This window comes from Chelonia mydas, chromosome 3 (assembly GCF_015237465.2).
Source record: "Chelonia mydas isolate rCheMyd1 chromosome 3, rCheMyd1.pri.v2, whole genome shotgun sequence".
Taxonomy (NCBI): Eukaryota; Metazoa; Chordata; order Testudines; family Cheloniidae; genus Chelonia; species Chelonia mydas.
In genome coordinates this window covers 131,522,580-131,535,042 of record NC_057851.1, presented here as the reverse complement: position 1 = coordinate 131,535,042, position 12,463 = coordinate 131,522,580, and the positions used below count along the sequence as shown (strand labels likewise).

Genomic DNA, 12,463 nt, shown 5'->3' with positions numbered 1-12,463 from the left:
TACTCTGACTGAAGTCATACAGCTGATCAACTTTGATTATATTGTATATATTTTTTCTTTGCATATTGTTACTTACGCAACTCTTAGAGTCTCTAGTCGCCAAAGGGAACGAGCATGAATCGACACAGCACCACCTTCATAATGGACAGTTCTGTAAATCAAACAAAGCAACGTTCTGAGATGAAAATTCTGATACCTCTTCTTTAACTTTCAATTTGTTCTGTTAATTGAGGATTTTTAATTTCAAGGTCCAAGACAATCCAGTTAACTATTATTTAACAATTATGGTTATCAAATTCAAAAATAACTTGTCCCTTAAATGTTCTGATCCACTTGTTCATACACATTATTTTGTTTTTAAAATGCATAATTTTATCAAATATTTCTTTCCACTATCACATTTATACCACATTCAAAAATTTAAACCTCAGTGTTTCTAAGGATCAATTTGCCAGGGGAAAAAATATATAATCTGAAGATTAAAACATTGAATAGCAAAACTCAACACTAAAATAGATATTTCAAAACCAGAAGTAAGATGGTGGTGTTCAAATTTCTCATTAAAAACAACAGAATAACACAAGAAGTTACAAATGTGCCAAAATACTTATTTGAAGATAAGGAAGGACTAGTTCCAACTCTAAGGCGTCAATGGGAGGCAAATAAAGCATAAGAGGAGCAAACGTTAAAATATTAATCCAGGGCTAAAAGATAAAGCTAAAATGTTGGGGAAACAAGTTAAACAGAGGGAGCCACATTATTGACATCCTAGATGAATGAGGTTTCAAATTATGTGAGAAAAAAGTAACTCAAAATAGAAGCAAAATATGCTTTGTGTAAATTCAAATAAAAATCACTGACCCAGATAACTCCTTCCAAGATCCATGCACAGGCAGTCTCCTCTCTGTGTGCATCTATCTCAAGAAAAGGTGTATGGACAGTTCCTTAACATTGGGGGTAAAATCCTGGCTCTCTCAAGGTCAAAGAGAGTTCTGTTGACTTCAGTAGGGCCAGGATTTCACACCAGGTTTTTTGTTTGTTTTTTTAAAAATGGGATTTTAGCTAAATTAGAAGTAAGCTTTTAACCATTTGCTTGTTCGTCTGTTAGTATGATCTACGCAATATGTTAGGATGGCATTGCTGATGAGCCAAACAATGGACCTGATCTTGCGAGTTCTTATTCAAGCAAAACTCCCATTGACTATTTACATTGTAATTAGTGGATGGTTTGCCTGAGTAAGGACTGGGATGATATTTTTAAGTAGTCATGGCCAGCCTTTCAGCTGGCATACACAGTCAGAGTTCTATTGACTTTAATAGATCTTTGACAATATGCACAAGTTGAGATCTGGCCTTGATTTCTGGCAGGGGCTCCTTTTCTTCCCCCATCCCCTCCCCCCAAGTACAGATTGACACTGATCCTTTTAACACTGTTCCATTTATGAGAACATATCAAGTATTTTAATAATTTGGATCATCCTAAAAGCTTTTTTCTTTATCAACTGTAGGTGTTAAAAAAAATGAAAGCTCATTTATGTCAAGGCAGATTGCTTCTTAAATATTATGAACCAGATGACAAGCAAAAGAAACTTTTGCCATATTGTATCTGAACTTATATATTCAGAAGTTTGTCTATGTCAGTACGTGGCATTTTTCATACAGCTGTGGTTGGCTTAATACTTTCATACTGCATGAAAAAACAGTATTATATCAAAGTAATATCACTGATCATGAGTCCTGATGTAATGCCTGGAAAAGGTGTAAGGCCTGGAAAACATTTGCACTGGATAAAACCCTGTGCTGGTTTCTCACCATCAAGTCTAATATTTTCTATATTTAATTTCCTGGGTCTGTTGCAGGAATAGCTTATCAGCAACAGCATGAGGGGCCTCCAACAAGCTCTCAGATGTCTCTGCAGAGGGAACAACAGTGCCAGTTAAATCTTAAACTTTTATTGAAATCAACCCTCAAGAGCACAATAAACATTCTGAAAACCTGTGCTCCGAGTCAGGTATCATGATTTCATGTTTTGTTCTTTTTTTGTACATGGCCTACCACAACAGAGGCTCTACTAAACAACACATAAGCAGCCACACACTGTTTAAAATCATAAAATTCTTAATTAGCCTTTTGCTTATTTCCCTATAAAATTAGCTGACATTTCACAAAATACCAAAATTCAAGACTGATGCTATATGTGGTTGGAATTCTTTCTTTCGAATAGTATAAATGCTTGTTCTAGCAGTCCTAAGGCCATTAAAATGTGTGTGAACTCAGTGAACTCTGTGCGATATCCTGAAACCTGCAGGAGACAAAATTATTTCTAATGTTGGAAAGCTTGAAATATGGCACTAATCTCATACTCTACAAGTATTTGTTTGGCAATAATCCAGGATGGAATATATAATGAATCCCAGACCAGTGCAATTTAAAATACCTTTAGAAATACATGGAGTGAAACTGAAAGAATGGGTCCTTTATGGTTGAACTGATTTGTTTTATGTCAACGCACATCCTCTTTCGTCCTCAAGATCATTCAGATATCCTAGGGGCCTAAAGCCACTGGCTGCCCCACTAATGGGAAGGATGAGTCCTGGAATGCTCACCTGGGAGGAATTTGGAGGCTAATGGGAGAGGAAAGCAGGCTACAGGAAAAAAACTGGGAAATGTAAATACAGTATTTAGCAGCCTCTTACTGGAAAATAGTTTCTAGCACATTCTCACCCATTTTCTGTGAATGAATATGGTACCATGAAGTAATCTCTCTTTGTGCTGTAGCTTGTTTATGAATAATGCTTTGCAGCACTGCAAAGTGAAACTGAGTGCTTCTACCCTGAAAGAATGAGTAACTCCATAATACAAAGAGAGCTACCCTCAAGGCACCATCTGCATTTAAGAAAAGAAAGCTACAGGATAGGCACAGACAAAAATAAATAACAGATTAGCCAAATAATGAAAGTTTATTTTTTTAACATTAGAAATATTATTTCTCTGCCCAATGTGAACTTCTAAACAAAGCACACACAAAAATCTCCCAAAGCCAGGAATACTTGCTCCATGGCCAGTCAATTTATTCAAGAGAAAGGGTGGCATGCTATATGAACAATATTGAACACTCAAAGCCCTATATCTGGGAATTAGGAGGGTATTTGTTTGGCGTGTGAGAGTGAGGAGTAGACAGAGCTAATGTAGAATAAGGTCCCCACTAGTCTAGGCACAAGAAGAACAGATCCTATCCAACCCACGGATCATCTAATAAAATTACCTTGTAAATGTGGTGGCTGTCACCCCTAACTCCCAGTCAACAGAGAGGAGCAGGGATGCCACTACCTTCTCAGCTGTGGCAGAGGACTCACTGAAATTCTACAGTCAGTCTCCCTCACTTCATAACTGTCTGCAGCAAGTTGCTACCCCAACCCACCCCAGCCATAGGAGTGCCCTGTCCCTCCAGTCAGACTACTTTACAGAGTTCTACTCCTTCTGGGTCCAAGAGTCCTTTATCAAAGTACTCAAGTAATATATACAAAATCTAAACCGTCAGCATGGCTGGGCTCAGCAGCCAGCCACCTCATTGCAGGCATGCCTCTGTTGCATTAGACTGTTCTTCTGTCCCTCAATCCACCACATCATTCAGGGGCTGGCCCACTTCTCCCCATAGTCATGTATTCAGGGAAGCGCCAACTGAGCTTCCAGCTAGCCCCTAGAGAAACCTGTCTGGTCTTCTCCCCTTTTTCTTCCTCAGACTTCCAGGCAGTTCCTCAGAGAGAGTGAAAGGGAACTCCCACACCTCCAACTTTCCTCCTCCCAACTGGGCTCACCCAGCTCTTTAGGGAAACAAGCCCTGATTTCCCCAAGCTGGACTTTGTTTCTAATTAGGCTAGGCCCACATTCCAGGTGCAACAGGCAGATTAACTGGCCTCTCAGATCCATATTAATACTTTCACAGCATGTGATGGGGTAAACTCCTCATCACACTGCTGTTTGGTTTCAAAGAAAGGCAGAGTGAAATCTGTGGCCAAACAAATTTTATTTCTTCCAAAGTAGATTTAGCTTTTCTTAAACAAATTGTAGCATATATAAAACTAAGAAGCTACTATCTTCAGTTACATCAATGCAACCTTGCTGAAATCAACAAGGTTACACAGATAGGCAGAATTTGGCTTGAAACTTAGAATGTTAGACAAATAACAGATGTGTGTGTGTTAACATGAAGTCTAATCTTCATTTGTTACCTTCTTCCATCCCCAGAAAATAATTATTAGAATTTACTTTATATCAAAGTAGCTTTCACTGTTGTTCCATTTGATGTACCCCATTACTACCATTTATCTAGTACTTACAGCAGTTCAGAGTCCAAATGAACTGTGTTTCATTACATTTTAATCCTTACTGAAGGAGACCCAGAGTTTTTACCACTAACCCTTAACAGCAGGTGACATTACTGGGATAAAACACTCACTGCTTTCCGTTACACCTGTGCAAATCTGTAATAATTCCTTTGGATACAAAAGAGTTATTTCAGATTCACACTGGAATAATGTAGAAAACAAAAATATACGTTGTTAAGTGCAATAAAGATTCATATTACTAAGTGAAGAGCAGTACAGAGAAACAAATCCTGCAATAGTTTATATTATTCATAATCTGATAAATACAGACAAATGTAATGGCAACAGAAAATGAAGAGGGGGCAAGAGCCCACACAACAAGCCAGGCTCCTCTCCCTAAAAGAGGAGAAAGAGAGTATAGTCAGGGCCACAAAATACATTCCTCTTCCCCAGTGAGGCGCTCCATAAAACACTCCTGCCATTTTCCTTTCCTTTTTCCAATACACCCTTTAAAAATTTTTTTCTAAGCTCACAGACCCATGCCATTAGGCATTTTTATTTCAAGAGAACATAGTTGTAATAAACTCAGAGTCCTCAAGAGTCTGACGTTCATCTTTACTACAGATCTTTAGCTTGTTCAGTTAGTCTGTATAACGAAGGTAGAGAGACAAGGTAGGTGAGGTAATATCTTTTATTGAACCAACTTATGTTGGTGAGAGAGACAAGCTTTCAAGCTTACACAGAGCTCTAGGAAGACCTGAAGAAGAGCTCTGTGCAAGCTTGAAAGCGTCTCTCTCTCACCAACAGAAGTTGGTCCAATAACAGATATCTCACTCACCTTCTCTCTCTAATATCCTGGGACCAACACAGCTACAACAATACTACACACTATAATGAAGCTGTCTTTTGTCTGACCTATGGCTGTTTATTAAGCCTAACACAACCAGTTCTTCTTGATCATGACATTAATCTATTTAATTCCTCCTAAGACAAAGTCACTAGGGCCTAGAACTTGCTAATTTGCTCACTAATTCCTTGGAGTTCACATACTGTAACTACAGCACCAAGGACAGCTCATCCTTTCCTCTGTTCTTCAGCTCTCTGAACAATTCTTGGCTCCATACTGCACAATTCTTGGCTGTAAGTGACATTACTGGGACACAAAAGTAGGGGCTAACCAGAATTAATCATGTTCCCACTTGCTGATTCCTAACACACTTGTGCTTATCTTTGTGAGATGTACAGCAGGAGTTTGCACTTCATGACAATTGGTAAATCTCAAAAAGGCAGCAAGACAACTGAATATCCAATTACAATAATGAATTAATTACATGGGTTAAAAATAGATTACTGTATACCAACTTCCCCCAGAGAACCATGAGCCAATTCATATTCTTATTACAATATTGCAGAGCAGTGTGGGGAGTCAGCAGCCACACCAATTAAATTCACTAACTGCAATGCAGGGCACTAAATGAGATAATCTATTCCATTTTGATATTGTTGAAATTTACCTGATTCAATAAAGAGCAAATATTAAATTATACTGTGAGGAGATAATGAAGTACAACCAAATGATTTGAAACAAATCTAGATGTCACAAATGTTAACTGCTTTTCTTTTTATTTCTCAGTGTCAAAAATGTTAAGATCTTATCTAAACAGCTTTCCTTTTTATTTCATATTTTTAATTAACAATTTTATTTTAGTTTTATATGCATAACAGCATGGTGCTTTGCATGGATTATAAATGGATTAATAAATAAAATAAACTTCAAGGGCTTAGTTATAGTTCTTAGAAAAAGAACCATACTGGGGTCACTAGGAGATGGCATACTGCCTATGTAAAGGTGGCTGGAGGTTTTATGCCTCCAGAGATCAAGACCAGACGTAATGACTCTGGAGACATTGGAGGAGGTAGGCTCACCTATGAGCTTTGCTATACTTCTGAGGAAAAAAATAGCTTGTATCCTCCCAACACGGAAGTTCTGCTGCACAGGGAGGTTGGAACTATGGCTATAACCTCATTTCACCCTCTGGGGCATGGAGCACTGCCTGTGACAATAGCTGCTCCTTTTCTTCTGGGAGTGAGACAGCACAGACACCGACTGCCTCCTGCTCTGGAGCACTAGAAAGTGGAAGGAAAGCCCACACTGTGCTCTCTACCACACTTCTGATCACAGAAGCTCAGAGTTGGAAGGGACCTCAGGAGGTCATCTAGTCCAAACCCCAAGAGGAGATTATTTAACTCAGTTTGAATTGGCAGTCATTTTATTTAAGAGTAACATAGGTTTATTGTAACTGTCTAATAAAGTCGGTGCCTGGCACAATTCTAGTTCAGATGACATTCAAAGTTACACTTAAAAGCCAATTATATAAGATAGCCTCTTCATAGCCTGCCCAAACCTGCTGCATGTTTTCTATGTACTCAGTTAGCAGTTGTATTTCACACACAGGTGGCTACACACTTAAGTGATGGACCAAGTTGTTCTGTGTTTAGTTTATGAATCCACTGGTAAAGTGTGTAAAGAGCTTGGGGTCCTTCTGAATGAATATATAATGCAACATTGTTACCCTTTAAGATTGTGGGGGGTTTTAAGAAATCAAAGAAATTGTCGCTTGCCAGTGTGAATTTTGGGAGCTCAAGCCTTAGTCATAAATAATCCTTTCCTTGTGTCAGATATCAACCTTTTCTGGGTATAGTGCATATTTGTGAAGTTATTAATGCTACATCTAAGAAAATGTTTACAGTTTAAAGAGACTGATATAGGTTCCATTACCTGTAACAAATAATTTGCCTTTTTGGATTGTTGACCCATATATGCTAGGCTAAGATAGGTATATTAATATATGTGGTGTGAATTTTATATATCTATATAACATTTCTAGCAGTTACATAACCTGAATTGGCCTATGTCTCTCTATAATTCTGTTCACTTATGCTACATATGCCACAACACCTTGCATTAGCTGAAAAAGTAAATCAGGATCACAACATATGGGTGTTTACTATAGAAACAGGTAGGGAGTTACTTTCACAGGCCAGTACTGGAATGTCCCAAAGGCAAAGGAGAAGATTCATGAGTGTTCTATGCTGGTACAAACCAAGGGGGTGCCTTCATCCCCTTGGTACTTGGAATGCATGTGTGCAGAACACAGAGATAAGGGTAACACCATGGTACCAGAAAAACAAAGTGGAAAGCTTCTAGTTTCAGATGACACACACAATGCATTTTTACCTGTAAACACATTGACTAAAAAAAAAAATATAGCAGCTTTAGGGGTATAACTTCAGGAGCACACTTTCTGTATAAGGTGAATTTAACAACACTGCATGAGACTGCTTCCCAAAAACTGGTATCTTATTGAACCTTTCTTCATATACTATAGTATTATTGACTTTTAGCAATAAACATGAATGGCATTGGTTATTTGGTCTTTTAAATATATTTCATACCAAACCAAAGTGTGATCAAGCAATTGACTACACAATGTATCAACAGGATCTAATCTCTGTTCAGCCACCTCGAATATGAGTTTCTTTACTTCACACACTGCCTATCCAGTTCTGAGTCTAGCAGAAAGTCCTAAACCTCATTTGCAAATCCTTAACTGACCAGGACCTAGAACACTTTAGACTAGAGAATTCCAGGTACTCCTCAAAGGGAGGGGAGGCAGAGCTGTTGAACCAGTTTCCAATAAATTAGGCTGAGCCTAATGCAACTCTTAATACAGTAAATTTCCTACTGGATAATTTAGGCTCCTGACAAACCGAAGCCTGACCCCTCTAATGAGATCCTTTGTAGAAGTCAGGAGATCCATGATCCCTCCCGGGGGCATGTGTTATATAATATGACATTTGTGGAAGAATCCCATGGTGCAGGATACTTTAAAAATGCATATAACCATCAGAATAGTAAATTACTTGTCATCTGTAATATTTTAGGTCCTAATCCTACACTGAGAACTGCATGGGTAAACCTCTGTACCAGCACAGAGCCCCACTGAAATCAAACTCCCTCCCCAGTGCCCTGTGCTGCACTGGCATTCCATTTTATATTTCTGAGTAATAAAAGACAGCTGCTCATTCTTTTCAGAGGGTAATTATTATCATTACAAAGAGTAACAATTCTAGCTCATTATGATGATCATGGTCTTGTGATGAGTCAGTGATTTTTTATAATAAGCACCTTAGAATTGGGACCTAAAGAGGAGCTGGAGAATCCAGCATGGTGACCCATCTCACCAATAATGCTGCTGTAGACTGGATCCCAAAATTCAAAGATGGGAAAAACAATTAAAATAATAATAATAATATAGTTATTGTAGGGCTGAAGCCCTCTATGTAAGTCCTTTCTGTTTCTCAGTCCAGTACTGTATTAAGTGTCCTCAACTTTGCTGACTGCTTTTAACTTTACTATCAGCCCTTGTTGGACTGACAAAAGACAAGTATAGGAGGGAATTTCTCTCTTAATTGTTTCCTTCCTGAGACAATATACGCAAGAGTATTTCTCTGATTTCACAGACAGACTACAGGAAAAGTGATTACTTACCAATCAAAAGACAGATAATTTTTGGGTGGGTTTTTGGGTTTTTTTGTTCCCCCACCCAAGACCTATAGCATAGTGTCCCTTTCAGAATTTTAGTTTTGAAGAAAAAGCAGTTATGATTTTGAAATTCAAGGTCACGGTGGAGAGATTTCCATATTTCTGAATAAGCAATCATAGAACATCAGGGTTGGAAGGGACCTCAGGAGGTCATCTAGTCCAACCCCTTGCTCAAAGCAGGACCAATCCCCAATTTTTGCCCCAGATCCCTAAATGGCCCCCTCAAGGATTGAACTCACAACCCTGGGTTTAGCAGGCCAATGCTCAAACCACTGAGCAACCCTCCCCCAAAAGCTATCAGTGCTCACATGCCGTGATATTGCTGTCAAATCGATTTTGAATGAATCGATTTACAGATTCATTTATTGGCTTCCTATCAAGATCAATTGTCCTTAGAGAGCTATAAGTTAACTTTGTCCTTCACTCAGTCAATATTTTCCTGTTGATGCAAACCAAAAACCTTTATATTCACCTCAAGAGAAATTGATGACCACATCCAGCCCCTTTGAATCTTTTTCACTTGCTTCTTTCTTTGTCTCCTGCATCAAATTCAAACTCCTCAACCTCACCCCCCTCTCCTCTTTCTGCTCCCTTTTTCACTCTGCTGAAGCCACATACATAATTACTCACTTCATGTCCTTCCACTGATCTCCATGCACTGTCCCATGTGGCTGATCCCTCTAGCACACCCTCCCCTCCGCCAGAGATCACTCTACCTCCTCAAAGTCCTGCCGTAAAACACACTTTTTCCTACAAATCCTAAACCATGAAAGAAAACCTAACAAAAAGATTAAAAAATGCTTATTCAAAATTTAAAAAAAAAAAATCATGGAACTAACAATGCACATGATGAACTTCAATGCCCATCCATTTTGTTTTGCTCTTGTATCTTGTATCCCATACATTAGTACATTATTTATACATTAGTACAGTATTATAGGATAATTTTATCAATTACACATCTTTTTACATGACACTAAAAGGCAAGCCATCAGTTCCTCACAGCTCCTTAACTTGTTGTTCAGTTCCTTTCCTTATCTCTGTTTTGGATACTAGCATTCCAGGTATTGGTGCATGAAAGTACATCCTATGTTTGTAACAGGGTAGAACAATCATATATCTTGTCCTTTCCCTTTGGGACATTCCACTACTGGCCTGTGACAGAAACTCCCTACCTGTTGCTAGGAGAACACATTTATATGCTGATCCTGACAGTTTTCCTATCTACTTAAGCCAAAACTTACTTCAGCTAACGCAGGGTATTATGGCATAGTTAGCACAAGTGAACAGAATTATAAAAGATAAAGGCCAATTTGGGCTATATAACTGTTATTAATATTATGTGCTTAATGCATTCTCCCTCTATATATATATATATATACACACACACACACAGTGCAACTAATATACATTATTACTATGACAAAGACATATGAATGTTTAAATACTTTGGGCCTTATAACAGCATTGTTTGTAACAGCATTGATCAGTATATGCTGGGCATATAATTTTAAACACCAGAGAGATGGGCCCCATACAAGAACCAGATAGATTAAATTTGACAAATACAGTGCAAAGAAAGAAGCTATAAAACCTATGCACAACATGATAAGGACTCAAAATTTCTGACACTCCTTATCTCTCTTCACTCCCAAGCAGAATGTAATAAAGCCATATGAACTTTAATTCATATGATTTCTGCTTTTAGATAGGATAGCCTTTGACATCTCATCAGGGTCGTGAGCCATGTCAGAGGAAATATGTATTCTCTAATTCTCATAATACATATTTTTCTACCCTTTGGCCACTCTGTCCCAACTAAAATCATAGAGAAAAATAGTTACTATTTTGCTGCCACATTCCATTCCTACTGTCAAACTTGCTATTAGATTATTTGTCCACTCCAACTGTATTCCTGAACTCCCCAGGAAAGACCCAACATTCTATGTGCAGCAGACAAATTAGATGATTCTAAATGTTTCTTCATTTCTCAAAGCTTAAATAAATGACAGTGTCTTATCCACAATGGACCTTTCCCCCCTATATTTTCCTTGATATTCTTCTCTACCCCAGCAGAGATGTTCAAAATAAATGAATTTTCTTGATGATATTTGATGTGACATTTGTTTGTCCTTTAACAACTCGGTGCCCTATGGATGTTCACTACACAACTAGAAATTATTTTAGCCACATCACATATGTAGACAGAACATCCTCAAGTTCTATGCAACACAATCAGCAACATCAGAAGCTCCAAGGCCCTTCACGTGCAGCTCGAAAGGGTTTACTCAGAGTACCTATTATTGCACCAAAATCTTTACTTCTAATAACAGTTATTAACGGAGAAGTTGGTGTGGACTTGACTGGCTCTTCTGCAGCAGCCAATATCATTTCCAAGTCCTGTAATTTTTCAGTTGAGCAGCCTCTCATTTTCTAAATATACAAAGACACACACACAAAAAAGATGATTCCATCTCATCTAATAATGCTTTTAGAGGTACAGATTTGACAGATGGGGAGTGCCCAGAAACCCACAGACAAGATTAATTATTCTCCCTGCTTTTGTTGTGCTTTAGGATGAAAAGGTAGAAATCTGCTCTCTTTCTTTTCCTCCTATTTCTTCCCATTTCCTTCCTTGTTTTCCTTTTTTTCTCTTGCTGGATATTACTTCATATTTTGTAACTTCCATCAAACTCATCTGACACGGAATGTCAGAAACATAAATCAGGAAAGTACTACAGCTTCAGAGGCAAGTGAACGCGATAGCTAAGTTTGCAAACTTTTATTTCCTTCCTATTTACAAAGTGGGGAAAATACTACTTCCCTACCTCATGTGAGGTATTGTGAAGATAAAGAACTCATATTACATTACTGAAGATCATAGAAGTACCTAAGATAGACATAATGGAAGAAAACGTGCTCATCCAGATGGGAAGAGGGGAGTTAATATAGTCTGGAAAAGATGAAAAATAAATACTTCACACTTTTATTTTACAATGTGGTTATTGCGCACAGACCTGATGCTTGACAGTTGAAATTGTGCAGATAAATAGTCCGAATACTCAGTCGTGCCCTTGCTTGATTTGAGAGAAAAAAATGTAAAAATACATAAAGATAACTAACTGAGGAGTCACATATGAATGTGCTCATGGAGCAACTGCTAAAATGTTAGCAGAGCCTAATTAAGTCCCATACCCTTTTATACGTCCCTTTTGCCTTAGTACTAAAAGGCTGGGCCAGCACAGGGGCTGCTGCTCTCCTGCTGATTCTGGGTACAGTTTTCAGGCAGGACTATTTGTAACTATTTGTTACTTTTCAGTGAAAGACTCACAAACCAAAAGTCTCCCAACAATTTGCCACAACATAGTATGCACGCTATGTTAAAGGCATGAAACACTATGTCTGCAGGTGTGAAAAAGTTATGCATTCCCCCAGTTTTAAGGCCTCTAAATTCCTCCTGCATTCTGCAATATACTGAAAATGTCAAATAATCCTTTGAAACAATGTAAATTTCTATTTTTTCCCACTG

The 12,463-nt window shown here is 38.2% G+C and overlaps 1 protein-coding gene across 2 annotated transcripts in view; it reads right to left on the bottom strand.

Annotated features, from left to right (window-relative positions):
• Nucleotides 1-12,463, bottom strand: part of RYR2 (ryanodine receptor 2) — a 699,456-nt gene that overhangs the window by 397,552 nt on the left and 289,441 nt on the right. For both annotated transcript variants that reach the window (XM_043544343.1, XM_043544344.1), the window contains one exon: nt 77-151. In XM_043544343.1, coding sequence (XP_043400278.1) covers nt 77-151 — 75 coding nt within the window. The remainder of the gene's footprint in view (nt 1-76; nt 152-12,463) is intronic.